The sequence below is a fragment of the Lactuca saligna genome, chromosome 3 (assembly GCF_052625555.1).
Source record: "Lactuca saligna cultivar CGN05327 chromosome 3, ASM5262555v1, whole genome shotgun sequence".
NCBI classification, from domain to species: domain Eukaryota; kingdom Viridiplantae; phylum Streptophyta; class Magnoliopsida; order Asterales; family Asteraceae; genus Lactuca; species Lactuca saligna.
Window position 1 is genome coordinate 153,621,464 of NC_136419.1, and position 25,200 is coordinate 153,646,663.

The 25,200-nt window shown below is 42.3% G+C and overlaps 1 protein-coding gene and 1 long non-coding RNA gene across 2 annotated transcripts; both read right to left on the bottom strand.

Annotated features, from left to right (window-relative positions):
• Nucleotides 1-8,194: 8,194 nt before the first annotated feature.
• On the bottom strand, nt 8,195-8,853 carry LOC145036081 (uncharacterized). Its single transcript, XM_078984561.1, has 2 exons — nt 8,787-8,853; nt 8,195-8,700 (listed from the first exon to the last, which is right to left on the bottom strand). Exons 1-2 carry the CDS (start codon nt 8,851-8,853, stop codon nt 8,195-8,197), a joined length of 573 nt encoding a protein of 190 aa, XP_078840687.1.
• Nucleotides 8,854-19,705: 10,852 nt separating this feature from the next.
• LOC145034001 (uncharacterized) lies at nt 19,706-22,306 on the bottom strand. The gene is made up of 3 exons (XR_013677820.1): nt 22,060-22,306; nt 21,233-21,328; nt 19,706-19,823 (listed from the first exon to the last, which is right to left on the bottom strand). It is a non-coding gene; the product is annotated as an uncharacterized LOC145034001 (long non-coding RNA).
• Nucleotides 22,307-25,200: the final 2,894 nt, after the last annotated feature.

The window sequence follows — 25,200 nt, forward strand, 5'->3', positions numbered from 1 at the left end:
CTTTATGGATGATCAGTAAATCCTCCCCGGAAGTGTAACCAGAGTCTCCTGGAGGGAGAGCGCGGAATTTGTGAATAGATCTATTCGGGACTGACAATCCCACACCTTAACTGCTAGCTACAGTTAGGCGGGCACGCCTGGGGTGACAAATTTCTGGATATCGATTCGACCTCTGACAAACGTCAAGGAGGTATCGTTGTCGTATTAGCATGGTTACCCGACTCACAACATGTATTAATCTTAGTTTATTCACAGTTTGGGTTTTAGAATCTATATCTCTTTCGGGATAGTGATCCCATGGTATTATCAAACTATTTTGTATTTAGTCCGGGATAGTGATCCCATGGTTTTATATCTATATCTTATACGGGATAGTGATCCCATGGTTTTGTATCTATATCTTATATGGGATAGTGATCCCATGGTTTTGTATCTATATCTTATACGGGATAGTGATCCCATGGTTTTGTATCTATATCTTATACGGGATGTTTTTCCCCATGGTCATTAACTATATCTATTATGGGATAGTAATCCCATGAATTCAATCTATATTAGGTATGGGATGATAATCCCATAGTCTGAATCTATATCTTGTCTGGGATAGTGATCTCATGATTTTCAATCTATATTTCCATATATATCAAATTATCTCGTGTCTAGTCCGGGATGGTAGTCCCATGATCTTAAATTTGTACTTCTATATGTGTCAAACTATCTTATATCTCTTTCGGGATAGTGATCCCAAGATTTTCATCATATAGTTTTGTGTATTAAACTATACTTTGTGATATACAACTGATCTTACAATTAGGAAAATATGGGATTTTCCTGGGGTAAAACACAACATGTAATCGAATTGGTAACAAATGATAACTAAACTAACTTCACATAAGAAAATATGGGATTTTCTTGGATAACAAACCTTTTCGGAAACTAAAGGAAACCGATACATTTTCATAAAACAAAACCGCTTATGAACTCACCGGGTTTATGCTGATTTTCAAACCGCTTGTATTCTCAGGTCCAAGTTAGACAGGTACCCGACGATATCTATTGGAGAAGACGGAGTGCTCGGAAGACTCATCTCAAGTTTTGTTAATATGATGCATATATACGTCGTGTATAACTTTAGTTTTGAAACAAATGTAAACTTTCATATATATGTAATGTAATGGTTGTTTACTGTGATTACTATGTACATTGGATTTGATACACAACGTGGTAGTCCACCCCGGAAATGTTTCTGCCTTTGATTTTCAGGGTGTGACAGATTAGTATCAAAGCCCTTGTTTATAGTGAACGGAGTATACCAAACCTTACATGGTATAAAACTATAAACACTAAAGGGCCTCAGTGCTCTGAATTAAAAGTATCTTCAAAACTATAAGTATTTTCAAAAGTATACAAGTATACCGAATCGTCGAAATCCGTAACTACAAGTAGAACAAAACATAAGTAAATGGGTGTTGTACACTGCGGTTAAACTTGGGCAGTTATGTAGTCGTGTCTAGGGTCAATATAGCCGGCCAACTATATTCGTTCGAGACACGGCCAACATGTGCTTGGGAGTGACTGTGGTACGCAGCATGCCTAAAACTTACCTAATATCTCACACAACGAATCGTCGCTACAGCGAACCATGAAATACTATGGGAGTATTTCTCGAGCCAATCCTTCGTAGAAAATCCTTGTGTACGCGATGTTACTTGACCATTCCACTAGCGATAAAATGTTCTATCTTGATAACTCTTTCCTGCTTTATCGCTTAGTATGATACTATATCTGTCTTGATGAGATATCTCCTGTTCCATATCTCTTGATTCATCTTGAAGGACTTATAATCCTCTCTTTCCTGATCTTTTTAGATCAAGATGCCTCCAAGAAAGAGACCCAGCTCGAAGAACAACGACAATCCTCCTCTGCCACCACCTTCTCCTCAATTTGATCTCGCATCACTTCAAACAGTTCTGACTGCTGCAATGGTGGCAGCCGTGTCACAAATGAATCCCGGTGGTTCCGGAGGTGGTCCCCAGTCTCAAAACCCAGAAAACATCCAGGAACACCGAAGAGGGGGTTCCTACAAAGACTTCATGAACGCGAAGCCCACAACCTTTGATGGCACTGGAGGTGTCATTTCCCTAACTCGATGGTTCGAGAAAATCGAATCAATCTTCGAAATATGTGCCTGTTCGGAGTCTGACAAAGTCAAATTCGCCGCCTGCACTTTCCTTGACAAAGCCCTAACTTGGTGGAACGGCCGAGTCAAATCCTTAACCTTACCGGTAGCAAATTCTATGGGTTGGGAAGCTATGAAGGAGCTTCTGCTTGCAGAATATTGCCCTCGGGGCGAAATTCAGAAACTAGAACACGAACTCTGGTACCTTAAGATGAAGGGTTCCAACATAGCTGCTTATACTTCAAGATTCGATGACCTGGAATTACTCTGTCCGGGAATGGTTACCCCAGAGAGTAAAAAGATCGAGAGATTCATCTGGGGATTGACCCAGCCAACCAAAGGAAATGTCTTGGCTGCGAAGCCAGACACCTACGACAGTGCTAAATGTCTTGCAAAAATCTTAATCGATCACGAAGACAACCCTGATGAGGAAGCTACCACTCCTGAATCAGACACAAGTGGAGGTGAAAGTAAAAAGAAATCTCGGAACAAGCGAAAGGCCCCGAGTACGAAAGGGTGTTCTAAGAAACAACAAACGGTAGCAGTCCATGCTGCTACTGCCCCTGTTACTGTTTCAGCTGTCGGTTCTACAGCCCAAACTCCCGCCAGTGGATACACTGGTACCCTTCCTTGGTGTGGTAAGTGCAACTACCATCACCGCATTCCTAGCCCATGTCGCGAAAGGATCTGCGACAACTGTGGCAAGAAGGGCCATCTGTCTCGAACCTGCAGAAAACTAGCCAAATCAACGAACCAACCATCCCGAGCAGGAATCAGTCCATCCGGCTACAATTGTGGTGAAGCAGGGCACTTCAAAAGGAATTTCCCCAAAGCAACTACCACCACTAATCCCTCTGTTGCCGCATGTATACTTCTCTTTGATAATTCATATACCTGCAACTCTTTTCGATTCCAGTATTTAGAGGGAAACCTGTTATCTATCTATTCGAGTGTTTTCTAAGCTCAATCCTTCGTACGTGATCGAAATGTGTATCATCGAGACGACTAACCAATGAGATTGAGAACACTAACTTCGTACCTATAGATTGAATCCTCGGTCCAGAGGACTATTCTGTTCCATTCGGTTAAATGGGAAACCTTTCACGAAAATACTTTGATGCTACGTTTAACATGGAATGACTGAGCCTCATTCATGTTGTTATCTTGATTTCGAGAGGGTCGCCTGTCTATATCTTTTTCCTTGACCTAACTCTCATGATCTTCGGCATCAAACCTTCGTATTGTGTCATGCTTTAAAACTCAAAAGTTTTCCTGATGCCAATTACCACACAACCCTCGTTTCTGTGATCATTGAGAAACGGGAAGTTAGTAGCCCTCTCTACTAAATGTTGTCTCGAAGAGTTTCCAGGAATTGCATTCGAACGTCTAAAGTTTAGTCCCACCTCATACTTTTCGAGGCCTTCGTAGAGATTGATTCTGCAACCTTCAGGGTTCGGATGCTCTTAGAGCTTGTTAACATCTATCCAGTACATCATGTCTCGAATCTTTAGAAGCTTCTACCCAACAAAACCCTAGTGATTCCTTGAGAAAACCGAAGTCGTCCAGGGTTGGAACTTCCATGAGAAAACCAATTGATAACATAGATTGAGAGAGAGTCAAAGTACGAAACAAGGACACGTCCCGATAGTGAGAATTCACTAGAATGCCCAGTAGAGACCCGATTCCACTTGAGAAAGTGAAGATCCGAAGTAACAAATCCATTCGTGTCTCATTTCAAATTCATGATCTATATCTTATTCTTTGAATTTCGGGACGAAGTTCCCTTTAATGGGGGGATAATGTAACAACCTGAAGTTGTTCGTCGCCAAAACCCGTTCTACCCGAAAAGTCATCGTTATCAAATTCGTTCCATTTTCTCTTTGGGTTAATTATTTAAACTTATATGTTTATTTTAATTTATTGAGTGTCTAAACCACTCAGGAACTCATGTAAGTAACCCAAAATAATTTATTTCATAAGTTTTAGAAACGTCCCCGCCGGGTGACGGAAACTTAATCGGGTGCGACCAAAAGCCGCGTTTAACATTGGTATCGGGTAGAATTCCACCGCGTACAAGTTTTAAGACCTATATAAACGTGTTTTAGCACCCATTTGAATCTTTTTCCCTCTCTCTTTCTACTCTCTCTCTAACCTCTCTCCTAAATCCAAGCTTAAGGGTCCAAAACTCAAATTTAAAGCCTCAAATCTCTAAGGTACTTTCCCTAGCTTGTTATGTAACCTACTTAGCCTTCAAATTCGAGTTCAAAACATGATTTGTGACCACATTCATGAGTTTACGGCCATGGAGCATTCATGGGCCGTAAACACATAATAAGTGGGTTTTTAAGCCCTAAAACCCCTCCTAAGCACTATTGGACCATGGATATGGCTAGATGGCTTTATGGAATGGACATATAACACTTAAATCATTGATTTTGAGTCATTTAACGGAGTTTATGGCCTAGGCATAAGCTTGCGCCGTAAACTCATATATATGGGGTATTATTGACCTTAAACCCCTCGAAATCACTTATATGGCTTAGTTATGAATTATAGAACATTGATATTAGCAATTGGACTTTTGAAACATGATTTTTGGGGGACTTATATGAGTTTACGGCCAAGGCTTGTGCTTGGGCCGTAAACTCCATAAAACATTGTACAAATCCATTTCTAAGGTGTTAGAAAGCCATCCAACACCACCAAAAGCCTTGGAATAAATCAAAGGACCAACCAAAAATAGTTTAAAGGCCTTAAACACATCAAAACCCTTTCAATTAAGAGTTTATGGCCATAACATGTGTTCTTTGGCCGTAAACTCAAAAAAGTGTGTTCAAATGTGTCCCAAATTCACTTCAAGGCTTTAAGGGAATTTTAGAAGATCTTACATGCAAGTTTTTAACCTCAAAACACAAGGATTTACTCTCTAGGAGAGCTTACGATCATGAGGGGGGTCTCATTGGCCGTAAACTCCAAAAATCACTTCAAAACTTCAAACAAATGCATGTAAGGCTTTGATACATTTTTAGCAATCACGTGCGATTAGTTTGGAATCCAAAAACACAACTTTTCATGGGTTTATAGGAGTTTACGGCCATGAGACCATGCTAGGCCATAAACTCCCTAAAATGTGTCATTTTGGTTATTAAAACTTATTCCAAACCCTTAAACCAAATCTAGAAATTGTCCCCTAAGTGTTTGACGTCCAAATTGCACCATAAACCACCCATCATGAGTTTACGGCCGTAAACTAATGGGGAATGGGTGTTCTGGCCGTAAACACCACTTAGAAGTGTAATCTTGGGGAGTAAACTCATTTCCTAAGTCCCTCGCATCATTACATGTCCCTAAACGCCACCCGGGTCCCTCCAAACACTCGTATCGGAGTGTTTTCGCGACTAGAAACAATTGTCCCTATCCAACAATCAATCTAAGTCCTAATTAGATACAAATGTGTATCTTTACATCATAATTAGGAACCTCGTGTGTTTACAAGTCCCAGATCAACTCTTAGCATCCAAACCGTCACATATCTCGTCCGGTGAGTTCATACCCCTATGCCTTTTTCACTGTTTTCAATGTTTTCAGGGGGGAATACAAGCAAACTATAACCGTTTTCAAATCATAACATTGATATGTTCCAAATATATCTGACAAACTTATAAACTATTTTACTCCTTATGTATTAATTTGAGCATAAGGAATGACTTATCAATTACAACTAAATGAATTTTATTTAAGGAAACGACCAAACTAATCAAATTATTATGGGAATAATTTGCGGGTCTTTACTGTTCTTTCTATCATGTACTGATATCTATATAAAGTTATTAGATAAACTATGTCTTATTCAGTTTATCTCCGTATCATTTGAATGTATTGTCAGATAATTTCATTGTATGTATCTATATTCACTGTACTATGTTTCATAATCTTTTGTATGTCGATATCGTATGGAAACCCTGTGAATAGTTTAGTACTAGTTTGTGAGATAGTCACTACCCTTTATGGATGATCAGTAAATCCTCCCCGGAAGTGTAACCAGAGTCTCCTGGAGGGAGAGCGCGGAATTTGTGAATAGATCTATTCGGGACTGACAATCCCACACCTTAACTGCTAGCTACAGTTAGGCGGGCACGCCTGGGTTGACAAATTTCTGGATATCGATTCGACGTATGACAAACGTCAAGGAGGTCTCGTTGTCGTATTAGCATGGTTACCCGACTCACAACATGTATTAATCTTAGTTTATTCACAGTTTGGGTTTTATAATCTATATCTCTTCCGGGATAGCGATCCCATGGTATTATCAAACTATTTTGTATCTAGTCCGGGATAGTGATCCCATGGTTTTATATCTATATCTTATACGGGATAGTGATCCCATGGTTTTGTATCTATATCTTATACGGGATAGTGATCCCATGGTTGTGTATCTATATCTTATACGGGATAGTGATCCCATGGTTTTGTATCTATATCTTATACGGGATGTTTTTCCCCATGGTCATTAACTATATCTATTATGGGATAGTAATCCCATGAATTCAATCTATATTAGGTATGGGATGATAATCCCATAGTCTGAATCTATATCTTGTCTGGGATAGTGATCTCATGATTTTCAATCTATATTTCCATATATATCAAATTATCTCGTGTCTAGTCCGGGATGGTAGTCCCATGATCTTAAATTTGTACTTCTATATGTGTCAAACTATCTTATATCTCTTTCGGGATAGTGATCCCAAGATTTTCATCATATAGTTTTGTGTATTAAACTATACTTTGTGATATACAACTGATCTTACAATTAGGAAAATATGGGATTTTCCTGGGGTAAAACACAACATGTAATCTCAGGTCCAAGTTAGAGATATAAGATAACTAAACTAACTTCACATAAGAAAATATGGGATTTTCTTGGATAAAAAACCTTTTCGGAAACTAAAGGAAACCGATACATTTTCATAAAATAAAACCGCTTATGAACTCACCAGCTTTATGTTGATTTTCAAACCGCTTGTATTCTCAGGTCCAAGTTAGAGAGGTACCCGGCGATATCTTTTGGAGAAGACGGAGTGCTCGGAAGACTCGTCTCAACTTTTGTTAATATGATGCATATATACATGTTGTATAACTTTACTTTTGAAACAAATGTAAACTTTCATATATATGTAATGTAATGGTTGTTTACTGTGATTACTATGTACATTGGATTTGATACACAACGTGGTAGTCCACCCCGGAAATGTATCCGCCTTTGATTTTCGGGGTGTGACAGGTAATAACTGGCTAAACCCAAGAAACTGCGAATTTCAAAAGGTGTTTTTGGAATCTTCCATTGTTTAACCGCATCAACCTTGGCTTGATCGACCTTAATACCATGTTTGTTTACCACATGCCCCAAGAACTGAACTTCTTCCAACCAAAATTCACATTTTGAGAATTTAGCATAAAGCCTTTCTCTTGCCAGAGTTTCCAGAATCTCTCGAAGGTGTTGCTGATGCTCCTCTTTGCTCTTAGAATAGACTAAGATATCATCTATGAACACTATGACCGAACGGTCAAGCATCAGGCTACACACCCGGTTCATGAGATCCATAAACGATGCGGGTGCATTGGTGAGCCCAAAAGGCATCACCACGAATTCAAAGTGCATATATCGAGTACGGAATGCTGTTTTCTCAATGTCTTCTTCACGAACCCACATCTGATGGTAACCGGAACGTAAATAAATCTTGGAAAACCAAGATGCTCTCTGAAGCTGATCGAAAAGATCGTCAATACGTGGCAACGGGTACCTATTCTTTATCGTGCGATTGTTTAGCTCCCTATAATCAATACACATTCGTTCGGATCCATCTTTCTTCTTCACAAAGAGAATAGGAGCACCCCAAGGCGAGCAGCTTGGCCGTATAAACCCTTTATCACTTAGTTCTTGAAGTTGATCTTGGAGCTCTTTCATTTCAGGTGGTGCCAAGCGGTAAGGAGATTTCGCTACCGGAGTCACACCTAGCACCAAATCAATGCGAAATCCACTTGCCGAATAGGTGGCAAGCCAGGGAGTTCCTCCGGAAAGACATCGCTAAAGTCGGAAACGATAGGAACGTCGTCTAGTGCTATAGCAAAAGAGCAAGAAGCCATAGTCAGGTGGGGAATGTTCCCCTGAATAATAAGTTCTCCACCTCTAGGGTTTCGAGCACCAACTTGCTTCTTACGACAATGGATTTCCGCATCAAATGCATCACGCCAATTCATGCCTACGATAACGCAGCGCTCTCGCATCGCAATAGGGATAAGATCAATAAGGAATTCAACTCCAGAAAACTCGAGAGTGCAACCCTGATAAACATCAGTGACATAAATAGTGCGGTTGTCAGCAACTTCGACAACCATTGGGCGAGCCAATTTTCCGATGCTACACCCGAACCGATTAATACACGTGCGAGATACAAAAGAATGGGTAGCACCGCTATCAAACATAACAACAGCGGGCTCGGAATCTAGCAAATTAGTGCCTGATTTACCACATACAATCATGTAAACAATTCTAACTACCATTTATTAAATAATGGTAGGAGAGAAAAGAAAAAAATAAATTTACCTACCACTATCGCAGTAATCACTGGCTCATCCGCACTCATCTGGTGAGCACGACCCCATGTCACCATAGTGGATCCCTTAGAAGATGATGCGATTGCAGGATTTGTACCCCCACCTCCTTTACCAGCCTTCAACTTCGGGCATTCAGGCTTCTTGTGTCCCGTCTCGTTGCAGTGATAGCAGATGGGAGCAGCAGAAGTAATCTGAGGAACTGCACTCGCAGGGGGATCTCTACAATTCTTCTAATGATGCCTTGGATTTTTGAAGTTGTAGCCTACCAACGGATTTTTCTCGCCCTGACCTGAAGACGGCCTGTACTCATACCTTGACTTACCACTGTAACATCCCAGAATCGCAAGAGTAGAGTTGAAGGGCTAAAAGTGTATGTTTCGGAGGGTGACTCGGCGAGTCCATGGATAGACTCGGCAAGTCAGGTCGCGGCTATGGTCGCGTGTCAAGTGGCCTACTCGGCGAGTCCAAAGATGGACTCGGCGAGTAGGTGTTATATGGAGAAAACCCTAATTTTCGGGGTTGAGCCCTATATAAAGAGCATTATGCCCCTCCACAGCCTCCCTTATTCCCACCTTAAGTTCTAGAAACCCTAAATTCGTGGAGAGTTCATTTGTGGAGCAAATTAGAGCTTGGAAAGGTGTTGGTTGAAGAAATCTTGAAGGAGAAGTGGCTTGGATCAAAGGGCTTTGCTTGGATTCGAGTTTGGTTGCTATTGAGGCATCTTTTGGAGGTAATACTTTCGTTCTTGGGCTGTGTTTTCCTAGTTTCTCATTTTGGGGTTGTGTGGGGTGCTTGGTTGTGTGGTATCTTGATGTTTGGGGTATGGATCTGAGATTGCTACCTCAGATCTGGAGTGAAGAAGATCTTAAGAGCATTAAAGCCCCTGTTCTTGTATTGTTAATGGAGCTACCATGTCCCAAACCTTGGTTCTAAGGTGAATAAGGCTTAGATCTCTTTAGATTCACGTAAAGTTTGCCACTTTACGTGATGGATGGACTGTAGGAGGTTGGATCTATGTTTTGGATCAATTGCATGGCCTGAGATGCATCTGTATGGATTCAGACCGGTGGTACTCGACGAGTCACATGGGTGGACTCGACGAGTTGCTTGAAGATGGCCTGGAACTCGACGAGTTGGAAGAACAACTCGGCGAGTAGGTTGAAGATAGCCTTGGACTCGACGAGTCCATTTGGACTCGGCGAGTCTTGTCGAGGAAGTCCCAATATTTCTGGTTGAGTCGATGAATCGGTGAGTCAAGGGATGACTCGGTGAGTTGGGTGCGAGTGGACTCAGAGTTGTTGGACTCGACGAGTCTTGGGGTGACTCGGCGAGTTGGGTCGTTAATTGAGGGAAGTTCTGAGCATAAGGACTCGGCGAGTCATCGGGTTGACTCGGCGAGTAGGGTCAGTCAGGGGTTGACTTTGACTTGTCCAAGGTTGACCAGTTGTCTTCCAGGGGTATTTTGGTAATTAAGGGTATTTATTGAGTTGTATGTTTGATGTTTAGTGGAGGAGTTCGTGTCAGAGTTCGGAGCAGCGGGATCTTATCCATTCAGCCGACAGTTTCGAGGTGAGTTATCCTCACTATATCAATAGGGTCTAAGGCACCAAGGCCGGCCCTTTATTGGATTGAGATTCGGATATGGTTATTATGTTATTGTTTGATGTGTCTGCATCCTGGTAGCTAGGATGGTACATGCTAGGAGACCTTGTTAAGGTCAGTTTCCCGATATTCAGAGTGATGCTATGCTAGTGACCAGTTAGGTCGGTAACCCGGTTAGGGTAATGATATGCTATGTGATCTGCTTGTTCAGTTTGTTGACTATGACTGTTATATGATTGTATGTTTTGTGCACATGGTTGTTTGGACTGGAGATGGGTTGAGGCGGGTCCTGCTTTGTGCTGTAGGCCAAGATACCCAGGGCGGACCGGTTGTTCCGAAGGCCCAGCGAGAAGTCCGGATAGGCTGTAGGCCCCACGAGGGTGGACCAGACGTGCCGATGCTCGTAGAGTGGACCAGACCGATTGAAGGCCCGATGCGGGCGGACCAGTCACACTGTAGACTCAGAGAGTGGACCAGGTGGGTTGAAGGCCCGATGCGGGCGGACTAACCCCACTGTAGACTCGAAGGACATGAGTAGACCTGGAGGATGGATCCGATGGACTGAAGGCCCGATACGGCGGACCAGTCACACGGTAGACCCGATATGCATGGCTGTTCTATGTTCTGTTATGTTATGTATGTTTTATATGTTTTGGATCGGAAGGTCGCAGCCTGGAAGGGCGTATACGTGGTTGGTATTTTGGGGGTATCTCACTAAGCTTTCGGGCTTACAGTTGTGGTTTAATGTTTTTCAGGTTCTTCAGGAGACCGTGGCAAGGCGAAGGCACGATCGTATCGCTCCTCATGATTTTGTAGCAATGTGATTATGGGAATACTCTAATAATTTGTATTGAAAACCTTTTTCTAAACATTTTAATGAAAATCGGGTTGTTTTGAAATATTTAAATTGGTTGTATATTTCGGATGTTACAAGTTGGTATCAGAGCCTTGGTTTGAGTGAATTGGAGGAACACTTGTCTGACTCCAGTCTCAATTCGAGGAGGGTTTAAAAATGGTTTTCAAAGTAAGTAAAGGAGGACGCGGAGGTACGATCAGCCGGAGCCAGTAAGTAACCCCAAAATACCATACATTACAATTGTTTTCTTTAGCTTTGATAGAACAACATGCTAGAGTTAGGCTAGGGATCTTCAGGATTTCTTGATGAGTTGCCTGATTTATGATGCCTGCTAGCCTAGGGTTCCTTGTGAGAGATTTCTAGTGTTCCTCTAGTTGCGAGGATAAAGCGTTGTTATGTATGTCGCTAGGGTGTTGTGGGAGTACTTCATACAAATATGGGTGGGTGTGGAAGGTAGTATGGGCCCGTACTACTGAAAGCACGGACTCATACGCGTATCAGGGAAACCATGACCTCTAGGGTTGGGATGAGAGCTGGTTCCCGGGATAGTGGAATATGTCTGAGATTTGGTGTTTTATTTTCAGTATGGAGATTTCAGGGCACGCTGGGAGTGCATCCGGGTCAGGATCAGGAGCAGGAGAGGGAGTTTCGGGTGGGTCTGTACAATCCGAGGTTGTCAGCCAGATGAGTATGCACGAGTTGGATGCGAGGATTCGTGAGATCCTGCATGATGAGGGATCTGCATTGTTTTGGGCTGAGCTGCTGGAGTTGTTTGGGTCGATCAAGACCGCCATGGTGGAGTATTTTGATGAGCGCTATGCGGCTCTCACGGAGACGGCTTCCGCGGCGGCTACCGCAACAGTAGCAGTGACAGGGGGAGGAGCCAGTAGAGGTTTTCAGTATCGGGACTTCGATAATATGAAGCCTCCCACTTTTGATGGAGTTCAGGATCCGATCGTTGCTATGATATGGTTATCAGATATGGAGGGAAGTTTCTTCACGTGTTCATGCCCTGCTGATCAGAGGGTGAGGTGTGCTCTGAACCTGTTAAGGCTCGAGGCAAAGGATTGGTGGAGATTAACCACGGGGTCGTACTAGGATGCGCAGAGGGCTGCGATTTCATGGGATCGGTTCAGAGAGATGTTCAGCACTCGTTACGTTCCGCAGGTCGAGAGGGAGAGGTTGGCTCAGGAGTTCTTGGAGCTGAAACAGGATTCGGAGTCGGTGACGGAAATCACCAGGATGTTTACTGAGAGGGCGATGTTTTGCCCTGAGTTCGCTTCAGAGCAGGCTCAAATGTCCCGATATCTGAGTATGCTAAAGAGAGACATCAGGCAGTTTGTGTCTGCGCAGAGGTGCGATACCTTGCTGGAGTTGTAGGAGGCCGCCAGGCGGCGTGAGTTAGAGATTGAGTTGCAGATGCGTGAGCTGAGGCAAGCTCCGGTTCAGTCGCAGCCGGCGACGAAACGGTCTAAGACCATTGATTCCAGGATGGGAGATGAGGGTAGCCACGTCTGTGGAAAGTGTGGAAGGGGTCACGCCGGGGTTTTTCGGTCCGGTGGAGCATGCCGCAAGTGCGAAAAGGAGGGACACTATGCGAGGGATTGTCGGCAGTTAGTGCCGGTTCGGGATTTGAGGATATGCTATCATTGTCATCAGGTTGGACATTTGAAGGTCAACTGTCCACGGCTACCTGCAGGACCGGTGCAGGCTCCAGCACCGGCTACGTTGAGGATCACAGGTGGAGGTCAGGGTGGAGCGGAGCCCCCAATGGCTTAGGGTCGTGTTTTTCATCTTGCTGCTGCGGGTATCTTCTTTTGCTATTTTTGATTATTTATGATTGTTGTGGAGTATTGTTATCTGCTAGTTTCGTTGGTTGGTTATGGAATTGCGTTTCGGGTTTTCATGTGGTATCCATTGTTCCCTGAGGGTTTGGCGAGTTGTGATCGAGATTTTGTTGTGGTATCCTTTGTTCCCTGAAGTATCGATATGGTTAAGGATTAGTACCTCGAGCTATTGTTGATTATCTTTGTGAGGATTGGTGGCGGATGCGACGTTGGCTTGAAGGCCGGGTAGATTCTATAGTCTGAGGAATGGATATTTGAAGATCGGGTTCCTTTCGAGCGGGTTGTTCAGTGTGGAAACATGATTTTTTTATGAAAGTCGTTAGCGCTGGTGAGAAACGTTTTGAGTGTAAGTGTTGATTTCTTGCAAGGTTGCTTTGGGAGATCGGTGATGGCGACCGGTGACTAATTGTCAGTGTCTTAAGTGGGGGAGAATTGGAAATTCTCCGGATGATCGTTGGGCCTGAGAGGTTGTTTAGCTGCTTTGGGAATTCAGCGGTATTTCTATCAGTCGAGAGCAGGCTCGTATGGGTGAGTAACAGGCGTGCGGGGCGGAATACAGACCTAGAGCAGTTGATTGTTGAAGGCATGGGAGCAGGCCGGGATCGAGTATGTATGATGGAGATAGAGTTCGGAACCCTTAGAGGGCTAGAACGGTATGCGTGGGAGGATTTCCCGAAGGGATAGTTCGGAATGATGAATGTTAGTTGAGCGGTCCGGATAGACTGAAGGCCGGTAGGTGTACCAGTCAGGCCGAAGGCTCGGAGGACGGCCCAGTCAAATTGGCTGAAAGTCCTGAGAGTGGTCCAGATTGGATGAAGGCCTGGGGAGGCGGTCCAGTCATGTTGAAGACTCTGCGAGTATTGTTGGATCGGTTCGAGGTTATGGGTTGCGTATGTTGCACTGGGATTACATTGGGAGCTCTGGCCTCGGGTAGCAATTTTGAGCAGTGAAGGTAGTGCATGGGCTTGAAAGTCCCTGCGATGAGACTCAGAGTAGTGGTGATGCATGGATGTCGGGTACACTTTAAAGAGGTAGTGTAGCGTGGGATGAGCACCATAGTGCCTGTCATGGTGACTGGGCGGACGAGTGGTTTCCTTGGTACGGAAAGAGGGAGGAATGAAATTCCAAAAGGGAGTGCGAATTCATGGAAGTGAAAGCGGCAATGTAGAGTTATGATTGGAGTGGTCCGTCGATGGTCTTTGAGTAGTGTGTTGCGGCGGTAGAATAAAAGCTCTTTCGACTTGATATGTTGCTCAGGGCGCGGAGGGAATACCGCGGCGTAGAGCCAGGGAGAGGGGTTCGGAAGGGATACAGAGAAAGAGTCTTGGACTCTTAGTGAGATTCTGATCAGGGTTTTGGGTATGTATCAGCGGTTCATCCTGGAAGGATGTTTGAGGATATCATCAGTGTATCAGGTTATCCAAACCTGAGGGTGCTAGAGCTAGATCAGCATGTGTGTGTGATTGCGAGAGGAGAACTCGGGATAGTTGCTCCGGAATGGAAGAATGGGTCTTTCGGTCGACATGGGATGGATAGAGTGGAATTCGGATCGGGGATCTGATGGTTCGTGGCTTTATAGCCATATGAGTCAAGTGAAAGATGAGAATTGGAGCAGTAAGGCATCATGGGTAATTCTCGGTTGTTGAGTGTGGTTATCGGAGGGTACAGCTGGTGCCCGGTTTGAGTAGGTGGTGGGGACACCGTATGGAAGGAGAAAGTGAGCTTCTGGTTTCTATGATTGTACCTTGAGGGACTTGGTTCGGTCAAGGTCAGGTGGCACGTCGTGGGATGTAATTTGAAGATGAGATGCCGTAGGCTTCGAGGATGAAGCCTAATCTAAGTGGGTGAGAATTATAACATCCCGGAATCACAAGAGTAGAGTTGAAGGGCTAAAAGTGTAAGTTTCGGAGGGTGACTCGGTGAGTCCATGGATAGACTCGGCGAGTCAGGTCGCGGCTATGGTCGTGTGTCAAGTGGCCTACTCGGCGAGTCCAAAGATGGACTCGGCGAGTAGGTGCTGTATGGAGAAAACCCTAATTTTCAGGGTTGAGCCCTATATAAAGAGCATTATGCCCCTCCACAGCCTCCCTTATTCCCCCCTTGAGTTCCAGAAACCCTAAATTCGTGGAGAGTTCATTTGTGGAGCAAATTAGAGCTTGGAAAGGTGTTGGTTGAAGAAATCTTGAAGGAGAAGTGGCTTGGATCAAAGGGCTTTGCTTGGATTCGAGTTTGGTTGCTATTGAGGCATCTTTTGGAGGTAATACTTTCGTTCTTGGGCTGTGTTTTCCTAGTTTCTCATTTTGGGGTTGTGTGGGGTGCTTGGTTCTGTGGTATCTTGATGTTTGGGGTATGGATCTAAGGTTGCTGCCTCAGATCTGGAGTGAAGAAGATATTAAGAGCATTAAAGCCCCTGTTCTTGTGTTGTTAATGGAGCTACCATGTCCCAAACCTTGGTTCTAAGGTGAATAAGGCCTAGATCTCTTTAGATTCACGTAAAGTTTGCCACGTTACGTGATGGATGGACTGTAGGAGGTTGGATCTATGTTTTGGATCAATTGCATGGCCTGAGATGCTTCTGTATGGATTCAGACCGGTGATACTCGACGAGTCACATGGGTGGACTCGACGAGTTGCTTGAAGATGGCCTGGAACTCGACGATTTGGAAGAACAACTCGGCGAGTAGGTTGAAGATAGCCTTGGACTCGACGAGTCCATTTGGACTCGACGAGTCTTGTCGAGGAAGTCCCAATATTTCTGGTTGAGTCGATGAATCGGTGAGTCAAGGGATGACTCGATGAGTTGGGTGCGAGTGGACTCAGAGTTGTTGGACTCGACGAGTCTTGGGGTGACTCGGCGAGTTGGGTCGTTAATTGAGGGAAGTTCTGAGCATAAGGACTCGGCGAGTCATCGGGTTGACTCGGCGAGTAGGGTCAGTCAGGGGTTGACTTTGACTTGTCCAAGGTTGACCAGTTGTCTTCCAGGGGTATTTTGGTAATTAAGGGTATTTATTGAGTTGTATGTTTGATGTTCAGTGGAGGAGTTCGTGTCAGAGTTCGGAGCATCGGGATCTTATCCTTTCAGCCGACAGTTTCGAGGTGAGTTATCCTCACTATATCAATAGGGTCTAAGGCACCAAGGCCGGCCCTTTATTGGATTGAGATTCGGATATGGTTATTATGTTATTGTTTGATGTGTCTGCGTCCTGGTAGCTAGGATGGTACATGCTAGGAGACCTTGTTAAGGTCAGTTTCCCGATATACAGAGTGATGCTATGCTAGTGACCGGTTAGGTCGGTAACCCGGTTAGGGTAATGATATGCTATGTGATCTGCTTGTTCGGTTTGTTAACTATGACTGTTATATGATTGTATGTTTTGTGCACATGGTTGTTTGGACTGGAGATGGGTTGAGGCGGGTCCTTCTTTGTGCTGTAGGCCAAGATACCCAGGGCGGACCGGTTGTTCCGAAGGCCCAGCGAGAAGTCCGGATAGGCTGTAGGCCCCACAAGGGCGGACCAGACGTGCCGAGGCTCGGAGAGTGGACCAGGACGACTGAAGGCCCGATGCGGGCGGACCAGTCACACTGTAGACTCAGAGAGTGGACCAGGTGTGTTGAAGGCCCGATGTGGGCGGACCAACCCTACTGTAGACTCGAAGGACATGACTAGACCTGGAGGATGGATCCGATGGACTGAAGGCCCGATACGGCGGACCAGTCACACAGTAGACCCGATATGCATGGTTGTTCTATGTTCTGTTATGTTATGTAAGTTTTATATGTTTTGGACGGGAAGGTCGCAGCCTGGAAGGGCGTATACGTGGTTGGTGTTTTGGGGGTATCTCACTAAGCTTTCGGGCTTACAGTTGTGGTTTAATGTTTTTCAGGTTCTTCAGGAGACCGTGGCAAGGCGAAGGCGCGATCGTACCGCTCCTCATGATTTTGTAGCAATGTGATTCTGGGAATACTCTAATAATTTGTATTGAAAACCTTTTTGTAAACATTTTAATGAAAATTGGGTTGTTTTGAAAAATTTAAATTGGTTGTATTTTTCGGATGTTACAACCACCCTGCTTTTGCTTTTTCTGGGCATCTCTGGATGTCTCTTAGGAGGTGTCATTGGCCTTCCTCTTGGACTGGGTCTGCAACTCGATTTCCCTCCTCCTCGCTGCATCCATGATCGCGAATAAAGTTGGGAACTCCTGCATGCTAACGAATTCCCGAATCTCGGTACGTAGAATGGTAGTGTATCGGCTGACCAACCAGGCCTCGTTCCCAGCAAGCGAGGGACAAAAAGATAGAATCTCCAAGAACTTGGCATTCACGTCGCTAACAGACTCGGTAGTTTGTTGTAAGGCCATGAACTCTTGCTGCATCCGTTGCTGCTCCACCTTAGGCACATATTGCGCCTCGAACCTCTCCACAAATTGGGCCCAAGACATGGACCTCATTTCTTCTTCATTTAATAGAGAGGTGATGGTGTTCAACCATGTCTTTCCCCTTTTTCGCAGCTGATTCATGGCGATCACAACTTTGTACTGGTTCGGACACCCAACAGTTATGAAGGCGCCCTCAACATCTGACACCCAGTGCTTAGTAGCAACTGGGTCAGATTCATCGTTCCAAAGAGGAGGGCTACACTTGTTGAACTTCTCGAAGTAGTATGCCGAATCCCGAACGGGTGGAGCCGGTAACGCTCACCCGGGAATAGCTATGAGGCGATCATCCAGAAGTGATTTGACCTCATTGATTATGTCATTGGTCACGCCCGAGATTAGTTGGTTGAAAGCGTTATTGAATTCCTCAGCGACAATATTCCTAACTTGCTCTATTTGGAGCTGATTAAGGCGAGCAGGCGGAGCCATCTGTATCCGTAGAAGGAGGAAAATATTTAAAAATAATTCAGCCTAGGAATTTCTAGGAAGACGAAACACTCAGCTTGCTGAAAATTTCTCAACCTTTCCCCGACCCGAAACCGACACCGATGTTTCAAATAGTAGGGGCCCTTCTACTACCTTCCACACAAGTTCCAATTTCGCATTCGCGTCTAGTTTCAAAATTTCCAGCTCGCTCTAGCCGTTAGTTGTACAACTCTCTCACATGTTAACATTAAATAAGTGTGTAATATAACATTTTAAGACTAGTAGAATCCAATTCATAGTCAATAATTTAACATAAACATTTAACATAAGAAATAAGGCTTACTTGGCTGGCCGACTGACACACCGCGACATCTTCCACTACTAGTCTTCAGAAAGTTTTGAAAAATCTTTAAAAAAAAAAAAAAAAAAAAAAAAAAAAAAAAAAAAAACTCTTATAGAGCCTCAAATTTGAGTCTAGAACATCCACAAGAATGCCTACTTCCCTCAAATTGTGGCTCTGATACCAACTTGTGACACCCAAATTTTTGCAAAAATTTTAAACTTTTAAAACCCATCTTACATTAAATTAAAACAACTGAAATAGTCATAACATAATCCATCTACTTAATAATCTTATAGAATAAGTGTGGAAGTAATAATAAAAATAAGGTCCCAACAAAAATAACTAGTAGTGATGTCCCGGTGCTCCATGTCAAGCCCCAGCCTCTTTAATCTTAACACCTGAAAAGTTATAAGGGAAACCGTCAGCACAAAGCTTAGTGAATTCAAACACAGACATTGTAGTAACATTCATATTTATTAACCCTAATCCATTTTCCAATTATAGTTTTATAATAAGGGCAAAGAACGAATCCACGCCAATAATACAAGGAGGACTTGTAGGTTTGAGCCGCACCGGGAAGATCCCGTATCACTTGGCCCTAATCACCACACCTCACGATGTGACAGTAGTCAATTTCGGGTCAAGTCTAAGTAGAACAAAGTCATCAAGTCAAACCTATCAACTCAATTAAACCTGGTACATTAGGGTTCGTGTTATGTAACTACTATATAACTCACGATTTTAATGAGAAATCTCTTCAAGAATGTGAAATCACTACCAAAATCTCTCCTTGTATGAGAAATCTCTCCAAGAATGTGAAATCTCTCCCAAATCTCTCTTTGTATGAGAAATCTCTCCAAGAATGTGAAATCTCTCCCAAATCTCTCTTTGTATGAGAAATCTCTCCAAGAATGTGAAATCTCTCCCAAATCTCTGTCAAAAGTTTCCGTAACTTTTTGAAGTCATTTGGGTCATTCCGACCCTTAACCGGGTCAAAAACGGCTTGAAACGGGGTAAAAACAAGTAAAATAGGATTAAGGACCCGAAACCCTCTTAAAAGGGCCGAAGCCTCTTAGGACCCGAAAGTTCTCTTAGGGACCGAGACCAAGAAGACCCAAACCCGAGGGGTCCTATCAGGGCCGAACCTCAGATACATCCACTCGAACCCGAAGGCTACTGTTCATTCAATTCGTTTCGGGTCTGAACACTTTCGCTTCTTACTTCAGACCGAACCATGCATGCGAACCGAACCCGAGCCCTCGTGTCACACCCCCGACCAAGGCGGAACACGCCGGGAGCGGGACTAAGTTCATGGATCACAGATAAACTGAATATATAGCACAAGTAGAACGATAAACAAAATAACTTTTGTATTCCATTAAGTTTGAATACAGGGTTCTTACAGATAATAATAGTACATTAGTTGCATTAAACAAGTAAGCAGATATCAACAACAAGCTAGCTAGGTCATCTGCAATCCACAGCTAATCTTCTGTCCGAATGCCTGGCTAATGATCCCCTAAGAATACATGTAATTTTGAAAGTCAACACAAAGGTTGGTGAGTGTCACAGGTTTTCTGCTAACGCAGTAATACTTTTAGTAAGTCTAAAAAGTATTATCTTTGCATGTATAACAACGGTTAAAACAGTGTTTGCAATGAGTCTTTAAAAGCCAAAATATATAGTTTGTATAAGTAAACCCATACGTAAAACTGTGATTGTAATGAGTCTTTGAAAGCCGAAACGTTATGTTTCATAAGTAATTCCATACTTAAAACTGTGTTTATAATAAATCTTTGATGCCAAAACATTATGTTCCATTAGTAATTCCATACTTAAAATTGTGTTTGAAAGCAACCAAATCCATGGTTGTACAGGTAACGAATAAAGTTTTCTGCCAAGGTTGTACTTCACAACCGTAAATACGGATAAACAAACATACGGATATACGGATACAGTTATCTGCCAAGGTTGAACTTAACAACCGCATATACTGATAAACAACAAGTATATTTGATAAGCATACACGTAAAGTGTACGATACTTGTTTAAACAGTTGACAAAACTTAGTATAGCGTACACAAGCACATGTATGAACCTAAGATACAAGTTCTATAACTTGTATAAATGTATAAACCTATATATTTATATCATAAACAGATATACAAATATACGGATTAAGTTATCTGCCAAGGTTGAACTTAATAACCGCAGATATGGATAAACAGGTAATTCACAAGTATATTTGATAAGCGTACACATTGAAGAGTACAATACTTGTATAAACAATTGATAAAACTTTGAGTACAAGCACATAATTGAGCCTAAGATACGAGCTATATAACTTGTAAAAATATATAAACCTATATATTTTTTTTATCTAAGTTTGAAGTATAATGAAACTACCAAGTTGATAACCGGCTATACAGCCATAGCATAATTTTAGTCAAAACGTATATGTTATTTTTATTAGTTGTATTATCTTAACAACATAACATATGTAGCTATTGAGGTTTAAAACGATTTTGTTTACTTAATATGTAAGCGTTTAAACAATTATTTCTTATAGTGGTAAAGTATTTACACAAAACAGTGATATTTTTGTGTATTTCGTATGGTAAATATTACTTAATACACGTACTATCATGTACAGACGAGGGCCAGACATGAAACACCGAGGGCAGGACCATTTTGGCATTATAGCACTTCTGAAATCCAGCAACCCATGCGGCCCTTCAAACCAGATTCCCCGTACCGTAAATAGTAGCGTAATAAATTCTATTTCCGTGTGATTGATATTGCATAAAAAAAAAACGGTGGTGTTGTTTGTTTAAATAAAGTATTTATAAAATAGATATATACTAGATATACAAGTACTACATGTATTCCCCCCCCGAAAATATGTAAAAATGGGGCCGTAACACTCACCTTAAAGTGTGGTTGGCTAGTATTTGATGCGAGAGAAAAAAAAAGGAACCGAGAGTTGTTGCCGTGAACACGAATCATCGAGATTTATTTAGTTTCCTAGAAAATATTAACATAAATTAATAAGTGAAAGGTTAATTGGTATTTTAACTAAAGCACATGACCCATCTGCTAATTTAAATAATTTAAATGAGATTAAGTTTGTTAATAATTTCCAAATAAGAGTTAAAATGATTTATTTTATTTCTATGTTTGTCGTTGGATTTCTTTTGTAAATAAAACTCATGAGAAGGTTACAATGTAAATAAATGTAATTAAAATTAATTGATCTTTACTTATTTTCACAGTTTTTCGAGTGAGCATATGTTGTGAATTTAAAGCTTTTGGACTATGTTTGCAAAGGATTTTCGAAATGGCTATATTGAATTAATTTGGAAATGCAAGTTTGGTATATGTTTGAACCACTTACTATCAAAATCGATGGCATGTATTTAAAACAAAATCGATGGGAGCAATTTAGATATCAATATCCAAGGGAGGGTGTAAATAATTAATTTAGAATGGAAGAAGGACTAAAATTGTTTATTTTTAAATGCAAGTTTGGAGTTTCTACTTGTTTTTGTAAAGATTTTTCAGAGAGAGCTATTACAATTAATATGAAATGAAGTTTTGATGGGGTTTGATCACCTTCCTGATCCAATGCGTATGTATCATACTAAAAAAAAATTGATAAAAAGTAAAATTATGGTATTTGTTTTATGATAGTTTACGAACGAGAAACACAAGGGACGTACAAATTAAAAATGGTGGTGGGGGTGATCGTTACTTACAGCGGCAACAAAAATAATAAACAGGAGGTGGCGATGGGTGGCAGTGTGGTGGCTGACTTCGTGTTTCTTCCTCCTTTTGATCTGGAAAGCAGTGAGGTATGGAGGCTAGGTATTTGTTGATGAACAAGGGGTTATAAGGAGGGTTAAGGTAGTAGAATGATAGTGAATTGGTGGTCTTAGGATGGTGTTGTGGTGATGTTTCAATCCAAGGATATAGATAGATATGGAAGGAGAGATGTAAGGAAGAAGAAGCTGGAGTTTGTGTGGATTGAAAGCTACTAATGCCCTCTATTTATAGCTAAAAGGTATACACTCATCCATTTTTAGCCATACTTAAAAGACCATACTTGTACTATCTTGGAGAAGCTTGTACACAAAGGGAAGGAGAAGGGAGAAAGCATGTCCACGTGGGTTTGGACAGCCAAGAAGAGAGTGGCTGGTCAATCTCTTAGACAAGACCTTGGTGGGTCCCACATAGGCTATACCCCCATTAATTGTCCAAAAGTTGACTATTTTTTTTTTTGGGTATCGGGTATCGAGAAATTTTTCCGAATGTACCGTTAAATAGAGTTTAATTCAAGGATTCCAGAACATTAAACGGATTAATTTTTGGAGTTACGGAACTCTAGGAAATCACATTTAAAGTTTTGCGTGTAAACTGCTCGCGGTGTCCGTTTTTGCGACTTTTGTGAATATTTTCATAAAAATATTTCGAGTGTGGTATTACATAATAGACTATAACCTGAGTCCAAAGGCGCTCTCGGAAATCCCGTCGGCAAAGCGTAAGTGCCTCAACGGATCGATTTAGTTTTACGCGATTAAAGAAAAACAGTGTTTTATTGTCTATTTTCTTAAAACTGTCGTATCTTTTGCATACGAACTCCGTTTTGGACCTTCTTTATATTTTCGGAAACAGGGGAACATGTGCTATAATATTTTAATGTTTGTTTTGCTTAAAACTGCTTAATGTAAATTTTTAGTTTTTCTAATGCATTAATTAGCGTTGTCGTTTAAGCAGTTTGATTCGGTTGACAGTTTACACATTTGAAAGTAAGGTATCATTTGACATCATGTCAAAATTGAAATAAAATTATTTATTTTACTTTAGACGCACTAAAACTCAGTAATTCGGATAAACAAGAGATTCATGGATAGATTGGCGATTATAATAATAGCCCTAAATTTCGGGTTGTCACATTACCTCCCCGTTAAAGGAAATTTCGTCCTGAAATTGAGTTGGTACTGGTAGTACAAGGGCTTTGATAATTAGTAATATGGTTTTGTGGTATGATCCATGCCTGGTCCTTCTATATCACCTTGTGCATACAAGTCGTATATAATCAAGATTGAGTAGACATTCGAATAAGTGATTCTACTCTAAGCCCACAACCAAACAAGGAACAGGAAGTAAAGTGGAATCACAAATCCTAAGTCGGTAGAATCTTAATTATATATAACCCTAACGTATACACTTAGCAATCATATATTACCAACAAGAGTCCTTAGCTTCTTCTTGAATGATGTGGTTAATTTGGGTGAGAAAGCAACTAGGGAGTACGTTTGCCATATCGATAAATAGTAATGTGCTTACGTGGTGCATGATCCCTGGTTGGTCCTTCTACATTCCCTTGGTGTATACAAGTCGTATATATTCAAGATCGAATAGACAGTCGAATAAGTGATTCTACCCTAAGCCCACAACCAAACAAGGAACAGGAAGTAAAGCGGAATCACGAATCCTAAGTCTGTAGAATCTTAATTATATACAACCCTAACGTATACATTTAGAAAGCATAGATTACCGGCAAGGGTCCTTAGTTTCTATGTGAATGGCATGATTAACTTGGGTGATAAGGCAACTAGCAAGTAATTTTTGTTATAGCTACTGTGTAGGTTTCATTAAGTTTGCGAAATTATATATATATTTTTTTCGCGTGTTGAAACCTATGGTCGATAAAGCTTTAATTAGCACTAGTATCCTAGGCCTAAACATTATTGTTACAAAACGTACCAATAACCACAGGTGATTTTGGAAGAGCCTCTCCTGCTGTGATCATGAGTACCCTTCCATTGCCACCTTGGTTCTTTAGTTGTGGGCAGTCCTTCCTAAAATGACCTGGTTGGTTGCACTCGTAATAGTTACGGCTTCCTTGTGACGTAGTGGTTGGGGTTCCTCTACAGTACCTCGAGATGTGACCTCTCGTGTTACACTTGTTGTAGATCACCTCCCTGCAATTTCCGACATGGTGGAAATTGCACTTTATACAATGAGGTAAAGTCCCAGAGTAGGACTTAGTTGGTGTGGGAGCATTGGTAACTACAGCGTAGACAGCTAATGGTTCTGGTTCAAACTTGTGATGCTTGGAGTCCTCTTTTGTTTCCCCATGAAACTTTCTTTTGGTGCCTCCAGTGTGCTTCTTCTCTACCGGTGGGGTTATGGTACCCTGCCGGACACACTGTTCAGTCAACTGATAGGCTAATTGCTTAGCACTATCGAAAGTGGAGGGTTTGGATGTCGTCACCAGACCTTGAACAGGTGAAGCTAGTCCCCAGATGTACCTTTCGATCTTCCTGTCTTCCGGGGTCACCATTCCTGGGAAAAGGTTTGCAAGGTCATTGAATCGAGAGGTGTAGACAGCTCTTGCTCTAGAGCCTGTATCTCCTGTCGGGGACAATACTCCTTGGTCATTAGCTGCTTCAGGGATTCCCAGCCCATGGCATAAGCTTCAGTGATTCCCATGGACTTCGCATGGTTATTCCACCAAGTTAAGGCAGAGTCCATCAACGTGCAGGTAGCGTACCTAACCCTACAGTCATTGGGGCAAGCACTGATGTGGAAGACAACCTTAGTCTTTTCTATCCAACGAGATAGCCCAACAGCTCCTTCAGTGTCGTAGAAGGTTCGAGGTTTGCAGCTCATGAAATCCTTATAGGAACAGTGTCTGGTGTTTCTTTGGTGAGTTGCAGGAGTGCCACTTCCACTATTTCCAATGTTTCCATTGCGGGCTGCCTCGTATGCTGCCAATGCCGTAGCAATTCCTTGTGCGAGCATGTTTTGCATCATGGTAGAATTTATTTGGAATGTTTGGTTTACATTTGTTACTTCTGGGTCTCCTCCCTGGTTTGGCATTTCCACTGATG